Source organism: Musca autumnalis, unplaced genomic scaffold (assembly GCF_047663935.1).
Source record: "Musca autumnalis isolate F117 unplaced genomic scaffold, ASM4766393v1 scaffold_3, whole genome shotgun sequence".
Lineage (NCBI taxonomy): Eukaryota > Metazoa > Arthropoda > Insecta > Diptera > Muscidae > Musca > Musca autumnalis.
This window is the reverse complement of record NW_027411866.1, coordinates 34,234,762-34,260,798: the sequence shown is the minus strand read 5'-3', so window position 1 is coordinate 34,260,798 and position 26,037 is coordinate 34,234,762. Positions and strand designations below refer to the sequence as shown.

Here is a 26,037-nt window from a genome sequence, read left to right as displayed (position 1 = left end):
GCTAAGCTATCCCAATTTTAATATTTTAAATTTTACGATTCGAAAGCTTATGCACTGGGGTAGTGGTGTAGGGTATCACAAAGTCGACCCCGACCCAACTACAGCCTTGGATCACTTGTTTTTAGTTGTCAAGCATAAAGTCCATAAAAAGTTGTCATTATAACTCATTACAATGGGTCAGCAAAGGGGTCTGCTAGTAAATAAATATGTTTAGATAAGTTTATATCTTTATGTATGGTTTATGGTGACTGATTTCAATTGGGAATTTTTCATTTCACGTGTAGTACTTTAATAAGCGTTTAATATCAGATTTTCATAGAACAAAAATTGAGCCCAGTCTTGAAAAGACACCAGTGCATATAATTAGCAACAACAAGTATACGCCTCTATAGCGAAAGTGACGTATAAATATTGTTCCCAATTATGTTGTACATTCTACACAGGCTAATAGCACCAAGCGTAAGTAAGCGTATTACGTGAATTTTGAACCCACTGAAAATGTAAACAGAAAAAAAATTACTGCATTTTAAGAATAGTGTTCATAAAGACTTGCCAAGGTTCAAATTTCTGCATTTCATGAACGCTTTCATAAAGCACAAATATACTGGTATCTTCTGAGAGATCGAAAAAAAAAAAAAAAATTTTGGCGAGTTGTTTTGAACATACATACATGTTGAGTCTATCAGCACTAGTTTGAGATGTTGCCTTTATGTTAAAGAAATTAAAAAACTTTTAGATGCGAACTATATCGTACAGCCAATCACTTTTCGACACCAAACGCACTGTATGTGTCAGTTCAAGCCAGGTTCTGGTGTGTGATGGTGAGACGTTGGTGGGGGTTGTGTTGTGGTTTGTTGATACATTATGAATGTGATGGTGAGGCGATGAGACCATTCAAAAGAAAAAGAGAACAAAGTTGAGAGCATTTAACAAACAAGAGAGGAAATATGAGAGCAGAAAATGGGAATGTGGGGAAAAATAGGAAAGTGATTTTGCATCTCATGAAAATCTTACAGATTTTTGAAAAAATAGTGGCTTTCGGATGGATATAAATTGCACATGTATCTTATTTGAGGTACCTGTAGAGTATGAAAAAACTACATCACGAACGAAAATATGTAAAAATTCTTGAAATATTTTTTTTCTGTGTATATGTACTTTCAGTGCGTATAATTAGCATCAATAATCATACGCATTGTCTCATCGATCCATCCGCTGTACACCACATAAGTTTGGTAATCATTTGATAGCGATAAATAGTTTTTAAGGTATATTTTCCTGATTCGTCTTCAACTGCTGTGTATGGGCTATAATTGTCTTGTTCACCCTCCTTGAAAGTAAACCGGTGCGTATAATGAGCAACAACAACCATACACCTCCGCGAGTTATTTAACTAATAATGTTGGAGCTCGTTGGAAACACAGATTTACGACAGCGATCAAAACGATAGTTGGTCTATCAATAGTTCGCCCGCTCTAACGTTAATTGTAGTGGATTATACACACTTCTTTATTTGCCAAACAACCTAAGATCCATTTATACCACCAACTAGATTAAATTAATTTTTTTGACAGTGGTGTTACAGATTTTTCGAAGGATTTGTCCTGATTGGTCATCTCATACTCTCAGTTCTCTACTCTTCTCCATGAGACTAGTTTACGATTCGGAATATTACACAAGGTGATGTCTTCTATAATTGTCCTGTAAAGTACACCGGTGCTTATAATTAGCAACAACAATCATTCGCCTTTATGGAAAACAATGCGTATGGTTATAGTTTTCAATTATACGCACTGCTGTACTTTCTACCCAGTTTAATATCCAAACATACGAAGTGAATGACAAAAGTTTAGTATTGAATAAATTTGTAATAACATTTTAAGACTGTTTGGCCAATGTGTGAGGTTTTTACTTCTCCAGTAATCATTTATGACAATAGAGTTGAAACAAAAATTGTTTGTCAATTGTTAATATATAAAATAATTTTTTTTATTTTAAGTTTTCTTAGCGCAAAAATTAAGCCCCTGCTGTAAAATAATTAGCATTTGGTATAGTGGATTTTAAATGTACATCTTGCTGCTCGGATTTTTAACGGTAACACGGCAGCAATATTCCATTCAGCTTTAATCTGTCTCTATGCGGTGTGGTTGAGTTGCCATGCATTGTAAAGTGAAAATAAATATGTTTGTGAAATATTCTTGTAGGTCTTCCTTGAAAATACACCAGGGCGTATAATTGCTGAAGTCAATGTAATGTGATGATAACGATTGCGAGGAGTTACTTATTTGACATTTATTTCTTTTATAAAAATGTTCGCATTAATTTTTCCAGAACAAAAATTAAGCCCCTGCTTTGAAAGACAGTTATGCATATTACGAGGGCTGAACGATGACTACCTGAACTATAACCATCAAAAACGATTTTATTGTTTTCTTAAGTAGTCTCCAGCATGATTTATACACTTTTTCGTGCGCTCAAACCTATTGGCGAAGAATTTTTTCCACTCCGATTGAGACACCTCCAAAACATGGTTTTTAAACGCTTTGTACAGCATCTTCATTTCATTTCTTGATGTGCTGGAATCAAATGAAGTCATTGGATCCCCAGTCAGGGCTGTACGACGGATGACCCATCAATTCCACGTTTTGTTCGGTCAAACAGGCGCTGGTTTGAAACGATGTGTGAGAGCCCACATTGTCATGATGCAGACTGATTTGTCTTCTCTTGTTCGTTTTTCGAACGTTCCAGGAGACTTCAGGAGAACAAATTATAGTGTACCACTCAGAATTAACCGTCATGTATTTCTCAAGCCGTATTGTCGCCACACGGTAAGTTTTTCTGAAGAAACAGAAGTGGTTCTTACATGAAAATCTTTCGTTTGATTTGGCTCACTTTCGAAGACCCAAACGACCGATTCCTACTTTGTTTCTGGCTCCTAAACATAGATCCTAGATTAGTCGTCTGTGACGATCTAATAAACGTCGTTTGAAGCACCGCGATCGATTCTATGCTCAATATCTGTGAACCAATTCAAAGGAGCCTTTTTTGAGCGATTTGACACTCTTACGGTGATTATCTACGTCAAAAGTTTTGAAAATTTCTTGGACGAAAATGTTAACAAGTAAATTCCATTTTTTTTTGCAAAGTGATTTTTTCAATTCACTGTAAGCAACATATAACATGGTCGTACGACAAACTGTCCTGAGTAAGCCGAGGCTAAAAACTGTCAAACTATCAAAAAAAAATTCAAATGGCGTCTGGCAATACGCGGTGTTGCCTAGGCCAGGTAGTTTTCGTGCAGCCCTCGTATTAGTAACAACCGTTTCGTCTAAACAACGTGCTCGGAAGTTTCAGCGTAAATCGGCCTTTATGCAGTGAAAATAAATATGTTTGTAAAATATACCCATACACGTTTCTTGAAGGTACGTTAATGCGTATAATTGGCGACAACAAGCATACGCAAGCCAACAAATTTTGTAATTTTTAAAATTTTAACTTGTGGAAATTATTGTTAAGTTACCCCAAAAATTTTAAAAAAAGGCCATACTTCTGTAGATTCAGTAAGTTTTTGAAACGATAATTTGAGTTCAATGGAACAAATAAATGTTAATTAATATATTCTAATCGTGATAAACTGTGTGGAAATTATGTCTATACTCTTTAAATTAAGTTTATATCTCTAGCTCTAAATTCTTTTCTAAACCTGTTTCCAATGGAGTGTGAAACAAGTGAGTGTTCCAATTGTAGTCCAACGTTGACATAAAATTGTTTTTATTGTACCAGGTTTCTGCTGTATATGTTAATTTTTGGCAACTGACAAGTCGATTGCAAAAAATTTCTGGTTTACACTCAATAAGTAATACAAAATAAATACTGATGTTTCAAATTAACACCTAGCTTTAAATAGGTCTGAAAGATCCATAGGAAATCAAATCAGGACGTTAAATGGATAAATACTTTTATTGGACTCAGTTAAAAATGCAATTTTACGACATTTTGATGTTAAAAATGTCATCGAAACAATCAATAGTCATAAAATGGCAACAGGTGGTAATGATACCTGCTGCATATAAAATATAGAGAAATAATATAATTAATCAATATAATATTGGGGTTTGTCTTGAACAAATATTCTCTAAGAAATCCAGGTGAAAGAGATGGTCTGTCAGGAATTCGGATATTTTTTGACATTTTCCAACAATGTAATATTTATCCTTTGTATCAGGGCTCTTGCTGAACAAGTTTGAACTCATCTGCATTGATTGAAAATTAAAAAGCCGGAAGGTGAAAGTTAATTTAAAATGAAAGTACAGCAGGGTGTATAAATAGCAGACACATTCACACACCTCTCAAGCTTAATTGGCGGATGATAATTGTTATCAATTGTATGCACTGCTGTACTTTAAAGGAAGATTAATATGAACCTTAAGCTACAGAGGCGTATGGTTGCTGTTGCTACTTATACACTCTGATGTACATCCATTAATGCAGGCAATGCAATGTTGATGACAACTGTACAAAACATTAGACAATTTAGGAAAGCCTCGAAGGTTTGGACAAGGGAAAATTATTATTACGCCAAAATATTTAGAGGATCGATTGAATCAGAAAATGTTGCTGATTTTACCGCCCAAAGATATCCTATTAGTAAAAGAGGGAAATGAAATCTTTACCCCCGTAATGAGTGCATCGAAGAAGTAAAAATTTTCCTAAAAATATTCTTGTAGACCTTCCTTGAAGGAACATCAGTACATATAATTAGCAACAGAATGTATACGATTCTCTATTAAAAGAGGCGTATGAGTATTGTTGTTAATTTTACACATTGTGCATCTTCAAGGCTCGTTAGTCGTTGGTATTGGACACTTTTGCAATAACATAGTCAAAGAATTTGTAAGCTTACCATTCCCGACTATGCCTACCCTAACCTGCAGAGTCTATGTCTGATTTTATATCCGTTACTTCGAGATAGCTTCCTTATTCTATGAAAATTCTAAATGAAACATATTTTCTTCATAGAATTCTATTGCATTTCACATTTATTACCTCTATAACATTTCACAGAAAAAGGATTGAAACCCCTGCCATGATAGGATATTTTCATGCGTATAATTAGTAACAACAGGTATATGTCTCTGTAGTGAAAAAGGCGTATCATTATTGTTATCAATTATACGCACTGTTGTACTACGAAGGCAGATTAACATGCATACATAGACGGAAAACCTTTGTCAGATCTTCTATATAGAATGAAGTCTTTTATTAGTTTATCTTTATAGACAGAAGACCTTTATCAGTTTTTCTATATGGACAGTATGTCATAGGCGGAAGACATTTATCGGTTCTTCTTTATAGACAGAAAACCTTTATCCGGTCTTTTATATGGACAGAGGACCTTTATCAGGTATTCTATAGATAGAAGACCTTTATCAGGTCATTTATGTAGATAAAAAACCGTTATCGATTCTTACACATAAACATATGACAATTATCAGGTCTTCTTTATAGACAGATGACCTTTATAAGTCTACTATATAGACAGAAGACCTGTATCAGACTTCAGACATTTATCGGGTCTTCTATATAGACAGAGTACCTCTATCAAGTACCTCTATCAAATATTCCTATAGAACTACCTTTAAGGTGCAACAGTGCGTATAATTTGCAATAATAATCATACGCCTGCCTCTCTAGCTAAAGAGACGTATAATTATTGTTATCAATTACCCGCACTCTTGTACTTTCAAGGCATGTTAATTACAGTGATGACTTCTTTACAACCTTATACCCCTGTTTCATATTTTGATAAGTTTTTATTTAAGTTAAGATAAAATCTTACATATAAGGTGATTCGATAAAAAACATAACGCCCAAAATGTTTAAAAAATTTAATAAAAATAAATTTAAAATGGTTTGTGCGTGCCCTTTATCAATATTTAAATGGAAGACACGATATTTTAGTCATTATACTATGAAAAAGATCCTTCATTCGTTCAAAAGAAAATAATTTTGGGGAAAAAAATCAAAAATTCATGACACTAATGTTATAAACCTTCCATACCCAGTAGGCCCGCGCGATTTGTATGGAAGGAAAAAAACCTTAATGGTCCCTTCGCGTTTCTGATTCCTGGGATTGAACTGAGCAAAAAAGTCTACTAGAGCATAGGTCTACGGTAAAATCGAGCCTCCCGATTTTGACTTTAAGCTTTTTATCCACGTTTTTTAGACATAAGAGGAACCAGGCTAAACTAAAGAAGGAGCAACAGCTGGCTGCTTCAAAGGTTACCACAGACAGTCCCTCCACTTCTTCGGAAGCGGCGAAGAGGATAAGGTCTCCTGAGGAGCAGAACGTGGCAAAACCCAGTAAGAAGAAAAAGAGCTTCCCACCTTCAATTGCCCAGGACAAACCTCGTCAGGACAAAAGCCAAGGAGACTGCCAAAAGGATCCTTCAATTGAGACTGAAGAGGCGAGTTCTGACAAAAAGAAGGTGAGCGCGACGTCGGAATCTTCTGCGGTGGCCAAGGACTCAGTAAAGAAGCCTACTACCACCCAGAAGAGGAAGATGGACGCTGAAACCGGAACGGAGCCGCCATCGACTTACGCCAAGGTAGCCAAGAGATACTACAAGGACGAGCTGTGCTACGCAGTAATCGATACTAGTAAAGGATCTGGAAGGCTACACAAAGAGTACTTATCGGAGATCGAGAAATCGATCAACGATAAAATATATGGAACAAATCCGGCAAGGACGAGTCTAAATAAAAATAAACTGCTGTGAGCCAAGGGGGGACCTCCTATTCTACCTCACACGCAAACTCTGCAGCTCTCGGGGAGGTAGTCAGCAGTATAGCAACTCCATGGGAAGGTGGCAGACTAAAACTGGTGAGGAGAGACGAAATTCCTCATCTAACCAAAGCATCGGTGTACGTCAAGGGGTATGGCTGCAAGCTCGAGACGGAGCGCATGCTCGAGGTCATTGGCGTACAAAACGAGGCCCTAAAGGTGGAAAGATGGGAGGTCTTCCACAGGGAGGAAAAGGAAGACGGCACTCTCCTTATGATGGGGATCGACGATCTCTCGCTAGCCGGGCTCGTCGAAACCAAGGGCAAGGCATTCTTCGTCTCGAACTCGGTCTTCTTCAAAATTGGAAAGGCAAGAGTTGGTGAGGAGGAGATTGCCAAACCAAACAACTAGGAGGTCAACCTACCAAAAGGCTTACAGGAGGGAGGAGCAGAAGAAATTAGCGACTCCCAAGAAGCCAACCTACTGGAGGACGAATGATTGAGGTCATCCAGATCAACCTCCATCGGAGCGAAACGGCAACACTAGCCGTGATGGACAAAATAACTAAAGGTAATATACATATTGGTTTAAACCAAGAACCTTGAACCATAAACAACAAGGTTTCTGGACTTAACCATATAAATTATCAACTTTTTTACGCAAATACGGGATCCAGACCGAGGAGCTGCATTATATGCCACAAAAACTTATGCTTTCTTTTTTCTCCAGAGTTGTCATCGTCGGACGTCACAGTATTGAAGCAGGGGAATGGTAACATATACCTAGTATCATTATACCTGCCGTTCGACTTCCCGACATTACCACCATTGTCGGAATTGCAGCAACTGGTGAGAAGGATAAAGCAAACAGGTAACGAAGTACTAGTAGTAGCGATGCTAAATCTCCACATCTCGTGGGGTAGTACTAACACTAACAAAAAGGGTTCAAGCCCTTATAGATTACTTAAATACTAACGACCTGATTACACTTAACACCGGGAATACGCCAACCTTTGTTAATAGAATTAGGGAGGAAGTACTAGATATAACGAAAATTTAATAAACGAGGTACACGAGTGGAGGGTCCTGGAGGAACACTCCTTCTCAGACCTTAAGTATATTAGATTTAAAATAGCTAGGCCATCGCCTAACCCGATAACCTTCCGAAACAAATTGGACTAAGTTCGGAAAACGAGTAAAAGAAAGACTTGGGCAACCAGATGAGGAATGCCTAAGTAAGGAGGACATAGAGAGAGATGTCCTAAAGTTAACTGAGGCACTAGTAAAGTCTTTCGAGGAAAGTTGTCCCCTTCGAGAGAGGAAATCCGCCTACGAAAAACCCTGGATGACAGGGGAATTTCGGAATAAAGGCAAGGAGGTCCGCAGACTTTATAATAGGGCCAAACGTAAAAAAGCAGCTGTATTCTGGGACAACTATCAGGCAAAATTAAAGGAATACAACAAAATAACAAGAAACGCCAAACGAAACTCCTGGAAGCTTTTCTGCGAACAGGTGGATAAGAAGTTTCTATCTAAAACCCATACACAGACCGAGCAATTGGTCGATGGAAATGGAAAAAGGATTGAAAAAAAAACAGAAGAAACTCTAGGCCTTCTGATGAAAACGCACTTCCCGCAGAATACCATGGTTAACACTGAGGCATCGACGGAATGTATTAACTCATCGGAAGAGGCACCAAAGATCGACAGCTTAATGGTCCAACAAGCCATTTTAAGCTTTTCACCATATAAAACAGCTGGACCAGACCAGATCTTCCCGGCTTTATTACAGAGGGAAGTGGACATTTTTGCGTCCAAACTGGTCGGGATCTTCAATGCATGCTTAAAACTTGCATACACTCCTATAGCCTGGAAGGAGGCAAGGGTAGTCTTTATACCCAAACCTGGCAAGGCAAGTTATGCAACACCAAAATCTTATCGACCGATAAGTTTAACTTCATTCTTACTCAAAACAATGGAACGGACAGTCGACACCATGATAAAGAGTAAGATCCCCAACGATATGCTTAAATTCAAGCAACATGCATACGTTAAAGGTAGATCAGTGGAAACCGCATTGCATGAGGTAATACACCACATAGAAAGAACCTTCGAAATGAAAATGTACACACTTGCTGTATGCATCGACATCGAAGGCGCTTTTAATAACGGAAGCACCGAGACACTTATCCACTCCTTAGACGAGTTTCAGGTAGACAGGGCCTTAAGGAACTGGATAAACCACATGCTAAGGAACAGATGGATAAGCTGCGGGCTATACGACGTGAAAATAAGAGACAAAGTTGGACAAGGAACGCCACAGGGAGGGATACTTTCACCTCTGTTGTGGGTTACCACCATAAACAGTCTCTTGAGGACCCTAACCGAAGAAGGATTTGACCCAGTCTGCTATGCAGACGACGTTATAATACTTCTGAGGGGAAAGAATCCGAATCAACTCTGTCGAAGAGCAGAAACGGCTCTAAAAATTGCTTTTAACTGGGCCAGGCCGAGAGGTCTGAACGTCAACCCGGAAAAAACAGAATTATGTCTATTCACTAGGAAAACGAAAATGGGACACTACGAGGAACCAGTTTTTCTAAATAAGACAATAAATATCTCTTGTACAGTTAAATATCTAGCAGTAATTCTGGATAGGAAACTTAAATGGAAAGACCATATACAAGAAAGGGCCAACAAGGCTCAAATATGTTGGTCAACCTGCAGAAGGGCGATAGGCTCAAAATGGGGGTTCAATCCTAGGATGATACACTGGCTATACAGAAGCGTAATTAGACCAATTCTAACGTACGCGTCTGTGGTATGGTGAACAGCCATGGACAAAAAATGCAATGTGGAAATATTGCAAAAGGTCCAAAGAACATGCTGCCTAAGCATTAGCGGAGCAATGAGGACCACACCGACTAGGGCTTTAGAAACAATTTTGTTTGTACACCCAATAGATATTCAGGTAAGGTATGAGGCAGCCATCGCAGCTGCAAGGCTAAAGTCAATGAGCGAGTGGATCGAAAAGAGCCACCAAACATACCACCGAAACATATTAAAGGTCACAACGGGTGAATCTATAAATCAGGTAGTATCGGACCGTATACCTGAAACTAGTGAAGTAGCCTTGTGTGAAGTGTCAATACCTGACAGAGACATGTGGATCGGGGAAACTCTAGCACAGATTCCCGCTGGAAGCTGTGGGTTTACGGATGGGGCTGTGCTAGGGGGAGAACCGAATTGGGTCTTTATATAATGCTAGGGGGGAGAACCGGACTGGGTCTTTATATAATGGAACCGGAAACGGAAATCTCCCTCCTTCTGCCGGATCATAACACGATCCTGCAGGCGGAACTCCGGGCGATAACAGAGTGTCTGCTTTGGTTTGATACTCACACAAGGCCTACCACTGTAAATATCCTTACGGATAGCAAAGCAGCCATTAGAGCTATATCAACCAAGACAGTGAAGTCTAGAACTGTATTGGAATGTATTAAATCTATAAACAATTACTCTCAACACGGTAAGGTAAACATTATATGGGTAATGAAATAGCAAACTCCTTGGCAAAACAAGCCAAGGAGCAACCCACGGTAAGTCTAGAAAACGCTAAGCCGTTTAAAGCTACGCGACTAGAACTAAAGACATGGGCAAAACATGCACATATATTCCTCTATAGTAGTGAAGAGAAGGGAAAAAACACAAAAATCCTATGGGGAAACCCAGATGAGGACAAAACAAAAGAATTACTTTAACTAAGTACAAAAGATATTAGTAGACTGACAGGAATCCTTACAGGTCACCTAGGTTTAAAAGCGCACCTGCACAAAATAGGTTGTGCAGAAAACAGTGAATGCAGAGCATGCGGAGAGGACGACGAAACGTTGGAACATTACCTCTGTCATTGTCAAGCCTTCACAAATCTGAGAATCCAGTTACTAGGAAATGAAATTATACCAGGACTCGACCAAATTAGGACAATCGAGTTCAAAAAGATCAGACACTATGTAAATAGGACAGAGATCCTAGACTAAGTCAAAAAATATAATCTTCCATAACCCAAAATTAGAGCGCACAACAGGCCTACTTATGGCTTAAGTGTATGTCCACATGGGCATGTGGTGATCTAGTATCACCCCTCATATTAACCTAACCTAACTTAATCTAACCTAGACATTTTGGCATATAACAACCAAACCATTGAGATTTTCGATCGAACACAAGGACAACAATTGTAGCCAAGACGTTAATTAATAACTCTCTAATACATCGAAAAAGCATTGGAATGCTCCTTTAGACAGTTTTGGCCTTGAGAAGGTGCAAACTTTTCGAAAAATGTCGATACATGGCACTGTGCTACGAAAGTCGACCAAAAAAATATTCAAGCCTGCTGATGCAAAATTATATGGTGTTGGGATCAATGGAAAATGACAATGCCTTTAGTTCGTTTGTGTCACTTCGTTTTATATTTTTATAACGGTAAAAGTAGCGAAAATCTGGGTTTCTTACATTTTCAAATTTAAACGGACATATCTGCTTTTTTCACAACGGATTACTATTGATCCTCCTTCCTTTTAAAGGGGTAAATTATAGCTTCGTTCCCGTACTTTTTAATAGCAAAACTCGTAAAAGAGAGAACTGCAAACAATTTGTTGTCACACACAAGTTTTTTGAAATAGTTCGGGAACGGAAAAATGGAAAATACGTCAAAAAAACTGGAACAAATGTCAAAGTCGGTGTATCAGCCAATCAGACGCCGGCAACCATGTTACTATTTTTTTACTCGCCCAAATTTGTCGTGTAAAAAGATTTTAAAGAGAGCGTCATTCAGCGCCATTTTTGTTTAAAGAGAAGTGAACATTTTACAACTTTTTTGTGTACGGGAACGGTTTTTGGAGTAAAATGTGTAAAAGTCGTAAAAATTGTAAAAACTTTTTAGTTCTGGAACACAGCTTATATCTTTCGAACATGTTATTATTTTTTAAATCGGTTAACAAATGGCTAAGTGGTTTAAGTCTGAAAACCCCCACAAAAAAACTATAACTGAATTTCTCACAATTTTAAAATAAAGATTGAACAAAACCAAAAAAATTATGAGAAATTCAGTTACAGTTTTTGTGGGGGTTTTCAGACTTAAACCACTATAACTTAGCCATTTGTTTACCGATTTAAAAAGATAATGTCTTGTTCGAAAGATATTATTCACCCCTTTAAAAGTCAAAATCGGGATGCTCGATTTTCACCGTAGACCTATGCTCTAGTAGACTTTTTTGCTCAGTTCAATCCCAGGAATCAGAAGCGCGAAGGGCCCATTAAGGTTTTCAAATCGCCCGGCCTAATACCCAGGCAAATTTGATATCAACTTTGTAATCAGAGAATGACAAGAGGTACAAATATGCCTAAGAGAGTAAGTCAAATTTCCAATCTTTTTGCTAGATATTAGTCTGACAAAATTATTACTTTTTTTGCCAAATTATCACCGATGTTCCAAATTGTTGGAAGCTGTGAAAATGCGCCATCCTTTGGGCCAAACTGATAATCAATGTCTCGCAGTGGGTGATATATCCCGGCAGAAACATTACGTTTCTGCCTATCATTTGTTGCTGGCATATCATTGAATTCGTTTATTTTCTGTCACCTATCTTGAAATACTGAGACGGAAGGCCGAAGACCTAGAGAAAATATCCATAGAATTCTAATAAAAGTTCATGAGCAATTTGTTTCGTTACTCTCATTTCTCGCTATTCAACTAAAATGTTAATAAAGACTTGGTTCGAGTTCAATTAATACCTGTTCACCGATATTACATTGTTTGAAATTAATATTTATACCTCGCCCAGCTTCATATAAAGGTACTTTACCCTTTGTTTTTTAATTTGTAATAATCATGTCAGTTTGATTTAATAATAATATTAAAATACATGTGACTTCTCACCCTATAAAACTATCACATGAAATATTAGTTAACAACAATAACAGGCTGTGTTGAAATTCAAAATTGCCATTAACAAAACAAATAGAAAAGGTCGGTTCTGCCAGCTTCTAAATACCCTCAGTCTATGTTTGTAAAGAAAACAATAACGGAATTTGTGATCTCAAAATATGTTTCTGGTGACCATATATTTGGATGGCTTCATTGAAGGACCAATAATTGGTCCCGTAATATTTTTGTACTGCCTTGTCCCATATGGGATGTTTGTGGAACAATTATATAATATTTTTGTACTGGATCTTTAAGGAGACTCGTAACATGTAATTTTATTTTATATTATTTTTTTTTTTTTTTTTTTTTTTTTTGTTGAGGCGATTATTTCTCGAAGGACCATTTTACCACCATCAAAGAATAACAATTTCAATATTTATGTACTTTTAATTATACATACTTAAAAAAAATAAATAAAATAAAAAAGATTCCATGGCACCTGTCTACTGTCGAGAATACTCCACAATTTATTCGAAAAATAGATTTCAATAAAAATAAGTTTTAAAATGCATTGAAACAGTAAATGTGAAGTATTCTATGAAAGTCATAAACATTTTATTACACAACATTCTAGCTTGAAGAAGTCTTGATGAAAATTACTTAATATTCACAACGAATCCCGAAGTCAGCAAACGAAGTCCAAGTCAGCGATAAAAATGTTCAAAAACTAACCAGAATCCGTCTTCTTTGTTTTTAGACACAAAAACTGCTCTAATTGTTTGATTAACCACGAGTTTTAGAAACCTGTCATAACCATAATTTCTTTTGCTAAAACTAAATTCTTTAATCCATATTAGCAAGAAAATCAATATTATTTTCTTCTCTAACCTGTCTAATAAAAATGGGCTGTATTTGAAATTATCTTAATTTAGTGCCAAAACAAAAGAGCCAAAATTATATAACTTTTGAAGACATCAAATTTATTTTTTTTGAGTTGTGGTTCATTGTTCTACAGTGGGCCCAAAGAATGGAATTGGCAATCAAGAAAAAAAAGGTTATGCAAATTCATAGGACCCTATTGGATAATCATCTAATTCTTATTCTCAAACATGCGGAGTTGATTTGGTATTTCTTTTCGATTTAAAACTGTTTTCAAATCAGTCAAAGTGTGTCGATGGACCAAAGAATGCCGATAATTATTTATAAATTTCAATAAATAAATTGTGATTTTTATTTTGGGTGGCAACTACTCCTTAAAAAAATCCACGATATGTGGAAAAATATTCCTTAAAAATTTCACGGTTTGTAAAAAAATATTCCTTAAAAATCCACAATTTGTAAAAAAAAACATTTTTTTTTTAAATCCACGATTTCTAAAAAAAATTTCCTTAAAATATCCACGATTTGTAAAAAATATTTTTTTAAAAAATCCACGATTTGTAAAAAATATTTTTTTAAAAAATCCACGATTTGTAAAAAATATTTTTTTAAAAAATCCACGATTTGTAAAAAATATTTTTTTAAAAAATCCACGATTTGTAAAAAATATTTTTTTAAAAAATCCACGATTTGTAAAAAAAATTGTAAAAAAATATTTTTTTAAAAAATCCATGATTTGTAAAAAAAATATTTTTTTTTAAAAATCAATGATTTGTAAAAAAAATATTTTTTTTAAAAAATCCATGATTTGTAAAAAAGATATTTTTTTAAAAAATCCACGATTTGTAAAAAAATATTTTTTTTAAAAAATCCACGATTTGTAAAAAAATATTTTTTTAAAAAATCCACGATTTGTAAAAAAAAATTTTTTTTAAAAATCCACGATTTTTAAAAAAAACCACGATTTTTAAAAAAATATTTTTTTAAAAAATCCACGATTTGTAAAAAAATATTTTTTTAAAAAATCCACGATTTGTAAAAAAATATTTTTTTAAAAAATCCACGATTTGTAAAAAAATATTTTTTTAAAAAATCCACGATTTGTAAAAAAATATTTTTTTAAAAAATCCACGATTTGTAAAAAAATATTTTTTTAAAAAATCCACGATTTGTAAAAAAATATTTTTTTAAAAAATCCACGATTTGTAAAAAAATATTTTTTTAAAAAATCCACGATTTGTAAAAAATTTTCCTTAAAAAATCCACGATATAAAAAAAATATTTTTTTATAAAATCTACGATTTGTAAAAAAATTTGCTTAAAAAATCCACGATTTGTAGAAAATATTCCTTAAAAAATCCACGTCTTTTTACAAAAAAATTCATAAAAAACCCAAAAAAAAAATATTTCTTAAAAAAACCCACGTTTTTTTTACAAAAATATTCATTAAAAATCCACGTTTTGTAAAAAACCCATGGTTTGTAAAAAATTTCCTTAAAAAATCCACGATATAAAAAAAATATTTTTTAAAAAATCTACGATTTGTAAAAAATTTTCCTTAAAAAATCCACGATTTGTAAAAAATTTTCCTTAAAAAATCCATGATTTGTAAAGAAATATTTTTTCAAAAAATCCACGATTTGTAAAAAATTTTCCTTAAAAAATCCACGATATAAAAAAAATATTTTTTTAAAAAATCTACGATTTGTAAAAAATTTTCCTTAAAAAATCCACGATTTGTAAAGAAATATTTTTTAAAAAATCTACGATTTGTACAAAATTTTCCTTAAAAAATCCACGATTTGTAGAAAATATTCCTTAAAAAATCCACGTCTTTTTACAAAAAAATTCATAAAAAACCCAAAAAAAATATTTCTTAAAAAAACCACGTTTTGTAAAATATCCACGATTTGTAAAAAATTTTCCTTAAAAAATCCACGATATAAAAAAATATTTTTTTAAAAAATCTACGATTTGTAAAAAATTTTCCTTAAAAAATCCACGATTTGTAAAAAATTTTCCTTAAAAAATCCACGATTTGTAAAGAAATATTTTTTTTTAAAAATCCACGATTTGCAAAAAATTTTCCTTAAAAAATCCAAGATATAAAAAAAATATTTTTTTTAAAAAATCTACGATTTGTAAAAAAATTTCCTTAAAAAATCCACGAATTGTAAAAAATTTTCCTTAAAAAATCCACGATTTGTAAAAAATATTTTTTTTTAAAAAATCTACGATTTGTAAAAAATTTTCCTTAAAAAATCCACGATATAAAAAAAATATTTTTTAAAAAATCTACGATTTGTAAAAAATTTTCCTTAAAAAATCCACGATTTGTAGAAAATATTCCTTAAAAAATCCATGTCTTTTTACAAAAAAAATTCATAAAAAACCCCAAAAAAAGTATTTCTTAAAAAAACCCACGTTTTTTTTACAAAAATATTCATTAAAAATCCACGTTTTGTAAAAAAATCCACGGTTTGTAAAAAATATTCCTTAAAAAATCCACAATTTGTAGAAAATATTCCTTAAAAAAATCCACAATTTGTAGAAAATATTCCTTAAAAAATCCACAATTTGTAGAAAATATTCCTTAAAAAAATCCACGATTTGTGGAAAAATATATTTTAAAAAATCCACGATTTGTGGAAAAATATATTTTAAAAAATCCACGATTTGTGGAAAAATATATTTTAAAAAATCCACGATTTGTGGAAAAATATATTTTAAAAAATCCAGGATTTGTGGAAAAATATATTAAAAAAACACGATTTGTGGAAAAATATATTTTAAAAAATCCACGATTTATGGAAAAATATATTAAAAAAACACGATTTGTGGAAAAATATATTTCAAAAATCCATGATTTGTTGAAAAATATATTTTAAAAAATCCACGATTTGTGGAAAAATCCACGATTTGCGGAAAAATGTATTTAAAAAACCCACTATTTGTGGAAAAATATATTATAAAAAAAATCCACAATTTGTGGAAAAATATATTTTAAAAAAATCCACAATTTGTGGAAAAATGTATTTTAAATAACCCACTATTTGTGGAAAAATATACTTTAAAAAAATCCACAATTTGTGCAAAATTATATTTTAAAAAATCCACGATTTGTGGAAAAATATTTTTTAAAAAATCTACGATTTGTGGAAAAATATTTTTTAAAAAATCCACGATTTGTGGAAAAATATTTTTTAAAAAATCCACGATTTGTGGAAAAATATTTTTTAAAAAATCCACGATTTGTGGAAAAATATTTTTTAAAAAATCCACGATTTGTGGAAAAATATATTTTAAAAAATCCACGATTTGTGAAAAAATATTTTTTTTTAAAATCCACGTTTTGTGGAAAAATATATTTTTTTTAAATCCACGTTTTGTGGAAAACTATATTTTAAAAAATCCTTCTTAAAGGATCATTTCTGAATTCCACAAATTAGTTCTATCTCCTGGCGACTTTATCTAACGGAGTAATAAAACAATTAGATTTCTAAACAGAAACCCCATAGCTTTTTTTAATAACAAAAACAACATACTTATTATTGTTTACAACAACAATTTCGTTGTAACCGTTTGGCTTATAATTACAAGCTTCTTACATGATGAACTTGAACGTAATCGACATACATGGTGAAGAGAATGAAAGGAAGGAAAACGCTAAACCTTGTTATTAATGATGTCAAAATGACTTGGATATTAGTAGCTACCGGACCTTTTCCTCTCTCCGGAGAGACATACAATATTGTGTTTTGTTCCACTGTATGCGTAAAATGCCCCTGGACGTCATATATAATAATGAGCTGGAATTTTTAATTCATTGTTAAATGAAAATGAAATAAAATATCAACTTGTCCGAGTCAGAGAGAGTGTGTTGGAGATATGAGAATTTGATGTGCTAATAAATTAGAATTTCTGCATTCTGACTGTTTGATTGTCGGGTTTATGGGATAAAGTTAAATTTGGTCGTTCAACGGCAACAAACGTTGCAGTTAACATTTAAAAGCGGGAGCGTTAAGAACACGCCAACGGATTGTAAACGAAAAAAAGAAATGATCATCATAAAATTTGTTACGCTGCTGTTATTTACATTTGGCCCAGTGGTCCAGGGCCAATTACAACACAACAACATAATACCATTTATGTTGCAGTTCCTGGCGGATGGTCAAAACGATGAGAATCTGGAAAACATGGATGAGAAAACGGTACTGCTAAAGGAATATGATTTTATTATTGTGGGGGCGGGAACAGCAGGTTGTGCTTTGGCTGCTCGTCTTTCAGAAAATCCCCAATGGAAGGTGTTGCTTTTAGAGGCTGGTGGTCCGGAGTTATTGGTTATGGATGTACCCATATTTGCCCATTTTCTACAGTTGAATCGTGACATCAACTGGGCCTATCGTACCCAACCTTCAAAGGATTACTGTATTGGCCTGACGAATAATCGCTGCAATTTTCCACGTGGCAAGGTGATGGGTGGTTCCTCGGTGCTGAACTATATGATGTATACACGGGGAAATCGCCGCGACTATGACACCTGGGCTGCCATGGGCAATGAGGGATGGAGCTACAAAGATGTGTTGCCATATTTCAAAAAGCTGGAAGGTTCTATGGTACCGGAAGCAGATAAGGATTATGTTGGACGTCAGGGCCCAGTGAAAATTGCTTGTCCCAAAAGCCACTCCCTTGTGGCAGATGCTTTCCTCAATGCCGGCCCTGAGGATGGAACACCACGTTGCGATTATAATGGCAAAAAGCAGTGCTGTTATTCCTACATACAAACCACCACCAATCAGGAGTTCCGCTGGAGTTCAAATCGTGCTTATCTGTATCCGCTGAAGGGCAAAAGACCCAATTTACATATTAAGAAACGGGCGTTGGTTACCCAGATACTCATAGATCCTGATACCAAAACTGCTTATGGTGTACGATTTGAATCAAATGGCCAGTCATTTGTGGTAAAGGCCCGCATGGAGGTTATCTCCTCGGCAGGAGCCATAAACACCCCCCAGCTATTGATGCTGTCGGGAGTGGGCCCGGCAAAGCATTTAAAGGAGGTGGGTATAAAGCCCTTAGCCGATTTGGCAGTTGGATTTAATCTACAAGACCACTTTGCCCCCGCCCTTACCTTCACCACCAATGTGTCCACCCTAAAAGTGGAACAATTTTTCGAAGTTAATGAATTGCTGAAATTGCAAAGCCATGACAGCATGCTGTCTGTCCCCGGTGGTGTGGAAGCGATTGCCTTTTACGATTTGGATCATCCCAGTGAAAAGGATGGTTGGCCAGATATGGAGCTATTTCTGGCAACTGGTGGTCTTCACACCAATCCTGCCACAAAAAGGGCTTTTGGTATCAAAGATGAAATCTATCACGAACTTTATGATGATATTGTGCGCCAAGACAAGGATGTTTTCCTGATATTTCCCATGATTCTGCAACCACGAAGCCGTGGCCGTATTATGCTGAAAAGCAAAGATCCCAAGAAGTATCCTCTCATCTATCCCAACTACTTTAAGGATCCCTATGATATGGACATTACAGTGAAGGGTCTACAGAAATGCATAGAATTAACAAAACATCCATCAATGCGAAAGATAAACGCCCAAGTTTTGGATAAACCCATTCCACAGTGTCGAAAATATGGTGATGTGACGTCACGAGGATATTTGGAATGCTATGCTCGTCATTTTACCTTTACCATTTATCATCAATCGGGTACTGCGAAAATGGGTCCTCGCAGCGATAAAACGGCAGTTGTAGATTCACGTGTACGCGTTCATGGTATACGAAATTTACGTGTTGTTGATGCCAGTATCATGCCAAAGATTGTGGCCGGTCATCCGAATGGTCCGGTGTTTATGATTGCCGAAAAGGCGGCAGATATGATTAAGCAAGACTATGGGTATTTATAAAAGTTATACTGTGCTCCTGTGTGCTGTGATTAGTTAAGTGACGAGTTCCGTTGGAGACTAAAATTTATGAACCGTGCAACTAGGTCCTGAATCCGATTTTGTGTTTTAATATTTATTTTTTTGATAATCGTTTCTTAGATTTAATAAGATAATTTATTAGTTGTTTTGTATGCTGAATTTGTTGCCAGGAAAATGCTCCCTAAATTAGGGACAATATTTAATAAAAACCAAAAATAAATAAAAACTTTGATTATTCGTTTTTTTGCTAAATAATATCGAATTTTTACAAAATATTTTCACAACAAACGTGGATTAAAAAAAAAAATATTTTCACAACATACGTGAGTTTTTTTAAAAAAAATATTTTCTCAACAAACGTGGATTTTTAAACAAATATTTTCTCAAGATACGTGGATTTTGTAAACAATAATTTCACAACAAAAGTGAATTTTTTAAAAAATATTTTCTCAACGAACGTGGATTTTTTTAAAAATATTTTTTAACAAACTTGGATTTTTTTAAAAAATATTTTCTCAACAGCCGTGGATTTTAAAAAAATAATTTCTCAACAGCCGTGGATTTAAAAAAAAATTTTCTCAACAAACGTGGAGTTTTTCAAAAAATATTTTCTCAACAAACGTGGATTTTTTCAAAACATTTTCTCAACAAACTTGAATTTTTTAAAAAATATTTTCTCAACAAACTTGGGTTTTTTTAAAAAATATTTACTCAACAAACTTGTGTTTTTTTAAAAAATATTTACTCAACAAACTTGGGTTTTTTTAAAAAATATTTACTCAACAAACTTGGGTTTTTTAAAAAATATTTTCTGAAAAAAACGTGGATTAAAAAAAATATTTTCTCAACAAAAGTGGATTTTTTTAAAAAAATATTTTCTCAAAAAACGTGGATTTTGTTTTTAAAAAAATATTTTCTCAAAAAACGTGGAGTTTGTTTTTAAAAAAATATTTTCTAAAAAACGTGGATTTTGTTTTTAAAAAAATATTTCTCAAAAAACGTGGATTTCTAAAAAAATATTTCTCCAAAAAACGTGGATTTTGTATTTAAAAAAAATATTTTCTCAAAAAACGTGGATTTCTAAAAAAATATTTCTCCAAAAAACGTGGATTTTGTTTTTAAAAAAAATATTTTCTCAAAAAACCTTTTTTAAAAACAAATTTCTCAAAAACGTGGATTTTTAAAAATATTTTCTCAACAAACGTGGATTTTTTCAAAAATATTTTCTCAACAAACGTGGATTTTTTCAAAAATATTTTCTCAACAAACGTGGATTTTTTCAAAAATATTTTCTCAACAAACGTGGATTTTTTCAAAACATTTTCTCAACAAACTTGAATTTTTTAAAAAATATTTTCTCAACAAACTTGGGTTTTTTTAAAAAATATTTACTCAACAAACTTGTGTTTTTTTAAAAAATATTTACTCAACAAACTTGGGTTTTTTTAAAAAATATTTACTCAACAAACTTGGGTTTTTTAAAAAATATTTTCTGAAAAAAACGTGGATTAAAAAAAATATTTTCTCAACAAAAGTGGATTTTTTTAAAAAAATATTTTCTCAAAAAACGTGGATTTTGTTTTTAAAAAAATATTTTCTCAAAAAACGTGGAGTTTGTTTTTAAAAAAATATTTTCTAAAAAACGTGGATTTTGTTTTTAAAAAAATATTTCTCAAAAAACGTGGATTTCTAAAAAAATATTTCTCCAAAAAACGTGGATTTTGTATTTAAAAAAAATATTTTCTCAAAAAACGTGGATTTCTAAAAAAATATTTCTCCAAAAAACGTGGATTTTGTTTTTAAAAAAAATATTTGCTCAAAAAACCTGGATTTCTAAAAAAATATTTCCTCAAAAAACTTGTTTTTTTTATTTTTAATTTTTTGTCTTTTTAGGGCGAAGGCCATTATTTGTGAAATTTTTTAATTAATTTTATTAATCGAGCTATAAAAAAAAAACATTATCAACAATCGCGGATTTTTAAAGAGTGTTTTTCAACCAACAAAGTACCGCAAAACGTGGATTTTTTAAAAGATATTTACTCAAAAAAGTGGATTTTCTTTAAAAAAAAAAAAATATTTTCTCTAAAACGTGAATATTTTAAAAAATATTTTGTTTGGTTTGTTTGGAGTGCTACCCCCAATGGCTTAAACTTCATCATTACTCTCTATTACAGAGAGTAATGTTTTTCAAAACGAACTGACTGTGGATTTTTAAAAGCTTTTTTAAAGAATATTTTTTCAACCAACGTCAGGCCTCTGAACCTGGATTTTTTAAAGAATATTTTTTCAACCAACAAAAGGCCACAAAACGACGATTTTTAAAAAATATTTTAAACCAACACCACAAAACGTGGACTTTTAAAGAATATTTTTTCAACCAACAAAAGACCACAAATCCTGAATATTTTAGAGAATATTTTTATTTATTAAAAAAAATATTTTCAAGTCTAAACAGAATACAAAACTTGGATTTTTAAAGAATATTTTTTCAACCAACAATCGACCACAAAACGTAGATTTCAATGTAGTTATCCTCATCATGGCTTCTCTTAAAATTTTCCAACGCTCAAAATTCACAATTTCAATAAAGCCCAACTGGTTATGCGGTTTTAGTAAACAATTTTTATTGATTTTAGTTTCTTTCTCTTACTTCATTTCACTTAGCTATTTTATAATAGAACATTTTAGAATAGTGTTATTAACTTCTAGATTTTTATCCAGAAGTGTTAACAATACAGGGATTACCCCCAACGATATGTTAATAAATAATATTTCTTCTTTGTGTCTCTGTGTGCCTCCTATTTGCGGTTTGTTAACCGACATTCGACTAAGATATTATTTATTCTGGCTTATAAAACATTCACTAGATTGTATTTTTGTATTTAGTCGCATTGTCTGTCTAGCGCTAGCCTCATCATTTGCATAGGTGAATGCAATTCAAGTTTACGTTTCTTCAATCGGCATCTTCTTTGCAATGTGACAAAATCCAGTTTTATTTTGTTGCTTGACATACCTTTATTTTTAAATAAAAACAAACGGGTTTTATTAAATTAATCAAATTATGCATTAATTAAACTATCTATTAAATAAAACAAAACAAGAATTTTAATATATACACATATAAACAAATAAAAAAGTATCAGTCGGCTTTGCCGACAGAGATATACCCTCAGCCCGTTCAAGAGATATCGTGCATAGTATTTTAGTGAAATTTATTTTAAATATTGGGGGGACGTACCGGAAGTTGTAGACCGGTATTGCCTATCTCCGAACTGAAACTAAGTTTGGACAAAATATGACGAAGGCCTATATTTGGCCCAAATAGGTTGATCAGTTCGTGCTCTCCAGCCACTACATATGGTGCTATAGGGGGTTTCTTACAACTTTCAGGCTGTTTTCTCAAGAAGTATGGATTTGCCCCTGAAAAAATGTTTACCGTCGTAATGGAGGCAGCGAATGCAAGTAGCTTCAACAAAAATCGAAGTGATTCGAGAGCAGTAGTGGGATTCTCTTACTAATTTGTTGAGTTATCGACAAAAATCGGTAACTTTAAAACGCAAAACTATGAACGAAACGATCAAATAAAAGTTGACAACAATGTTGCTACCGGTAGAACTTAACGACTATTTTTGGTTGGACGTTAACTTACCGAATAATATCTTTAACTACCGAAATTAAACGCATTTTAATTTTAACGATTTTTGTCGGTAACTCCAAAAATGTGTTAGAGGTCTCAAAGTGAACTTATCTGAAGTTTTGTGTGGGAGGTAGCCGAAGGAGTGGAAAAATATAGTCCATAATCGAAACTGATCTATATCTGGTAGATATAATTAGGACGTGTAAAGTATAGACCAAATCGGTCACTCCCTTCAAGAGTTTCCGATTTTTTTTCGAACATTTTTGAACTTTTGGGGTGAGGTACCTGAAGGAGTGGACCGATATGGCATATCTTAGAACTTTAACTAAGTTTGGACAAAATATTATGAAAGCCAAATTTTGGACCGAATCGGCAGATCCGTTCGTTAGTTATATTGCACTAAAACCACTACACACGGTGTAGTAGGGGTTTCTTGCACCTTTCAGGCCATTTTCGCAGGGAGTATGGACTTGTCCCTGATGAAATTTGTACCGTAATATGGAGGGCAGCAAATACAAGTTGTTACAAAAACCAAAGCGATTCGAGAGCAGATCCTATACTGAATTTATACGAAATTTTGTGTGGGAAGTACCCGAAGGAGTGAACCGATAGATTCCTTATTGGAACCTCTTCTATGTCTGGTAGAAATTTCACGATGTGTAAAGTATGAACCAAATTGATTACTGCCTTTAAGAGTTATCGTTCGCACAATTTTTCCGAACTTTTTCGAACTTTGGCGTGGGAGGTACCTGAAGGAGTGGACCGATATGGCCCATCTTCGAACTTAAACTAAGTTTGGACAAAATATTACGAAGGCCAAATTTTGGACCAAATCAGTTCATCTGTTCGAGAGTTATCGTGCGCACCAGCCAGCCAAACAGACAACGGACAGATGGACGGACATTGCTAAATCGGCTCCAAATTGTCTGAAACGGATTTCGTCCAAACATACATGCGGCACGTTTTGAATGTGTATATACCCTCGTTAGCATAAATGCTGAGGGTATAAAATGATTTTATATAAGTTTGGAAATTTATTGGTTTAAAACGAATTTTAAGAATACTCTAAAATTGCCTTAGATGGGTTTTCAAGTTGTGTGTAACGGAAAAAATGGTCTATAGGGAACTTTGAACTTTTGTTGGTCCTTCGAGCAATGAAAATGTCATTCTTGCCCTAAAGTATGTTCCCAGCAAACCAAATGGCTGATGTCCGACACGTCTGAACAATTTCGGAAGCAAAGTCGTTCAGATTTCGTTCCGATTTCTAAACGATTTTTCGGATAGGAAATAGTTCAGATTTTGTACCGATTTCGTTTCGATTTCGGAACGAATGTCGGAAAGAAATTTCCTATCAGAATTTCCCAAGGATTTTCTTCAGATTTCGTTACGAAATCGGACCGAAATCGATCCGATGACGCTAAGACATTTCGTTCCAAAATTATGTCAACCATTTATACAACTTTCGTTAAGATATCGTTACGATTTCGGATCAGATATCGGATGTATCGTCCGAATTTTGTTCCGATTTCGTTACGATGTCGGTACGATTGGTTTTCTGGGTTATTATAGTTCTAAAAAATACTAGAGATCAACAATTGGGTTTCCAACTCAGGAAAAATTATGTCTTTGTCTCGGTTCAGATTTGGATATAGCCCTCATATATATCTTCGCCCGATTTAAGGCATTTGGTGCACGAAACACGCTATATATGTCCGATTTCAATGAAATTTGGAATGTGCGACGGAATTTAGTCTAGAAATAAGTGTGCCAAATTATATAGAAATCGGTTCAAATTTGGATATAGCTCCCATATATATTCTCGGCCGATTTTAGGTATTTAATGCACGAAACGCGCTATATATGTCCGATTTCAATAAAATTTGGAATATTTGCCGGGATTTGGCCTAGAAATAAGTGTGCCAAATTATATTGAAATCGGTTCAGATTTTGATATAGCTCTCAAATATATTTTAGGCAGAGTTGAGATATTTGATGTACGAAACACGCTATATATGTACGTCCAATTTTGATGAAATTTGGACTATGTGACGGAATTTGGTCTATAAATAAATGTGAAAAAGTATATCGAAATCTGTTCTGATTTGAAAAAAAAAACAAATTTTTACAGATGAAAATCGAACAACTCTTGAACAACGGACTCAACAATCTCTTACAGGAAATCCCATCAGTCGAAGAGAAGTTGAAACAGCAATAAATACTCTGAGAGATAGGAAAGCTTGTGGCCCTGACGAGATTCCCTCGGAAATCCTTAAATTAATAGATGACAAAAACATCGCACTTTTAACAAAATTATTTAACCATGTATATGATACAGGTCGATACCCACAAGACTGGTTAAAATCTACATTTATTACCATTCCGAAAAAATGCAACGCAAAATATTGTAACGAACACAGACTTATAAGTCTCATGAGCCATGCCCTAAGAATTTTTCTACGGATATATCACTCCAGAATATACTCAAAGTGCGAAAAAGCCATGGGAACATCTCAGTTTGGATTTAAGGAAGGTATGGGAACCCGAGAAGTATTTTTTCTATACAAACATTGGTCCAGAAATGTAAAAACGCACAAAAAGACGTATTTCTATGTTTCATAGATTACGAAAAAGCTTTTGATACAGTGTTACACGATAAGTTGATTGACATCCTCATCTCCATTGGCCTAGACCAGAAAGAAGTGCATTGTATCAAAAGTCTATATTGGCATCAAAGTGCACAAATAGAAGTGGACGGGGAAATGACAGATAGAATTGACATATCTAAGGGAGTGAGACAAGGGTACATATTGTCACCTTTGCTATTCAATATCTACTCAGAAAAAATTTTTCATGAATCCATAAACAAAATCCCA

General features: G+C 33.9%; 1 protein-coding gene and 1 long non-coding RNA gene across 2 annotated transcripts in view; both read left to right on the top strand.

Moving 5' to 3' along the window:
• The window catches only part of LOC141399816 (uncharacterized), a 264,120-nt gene that overhangs the window by 212,099 nt on the left and 25,984 nt on the right, over positions 1-26,037 (top strand). The window lies entirely within an intron of this gene.
• LOC141399810 (glucose dehydrogenase [FAD, quinone]-like) lies at positions 14,069-19,753 on the top strand. The gene has a single exon (XM_073979120.1). It carries the CDS (start codon positions 17,650-17,652, stop codon positions 19,507-19,509), a length of 1,860 nt encoding a protein of 619 aa, XP_073835221.1. The 5' UTR covers positions 14,069-17,649; the 3' UTR covers positions 19,510-19,753.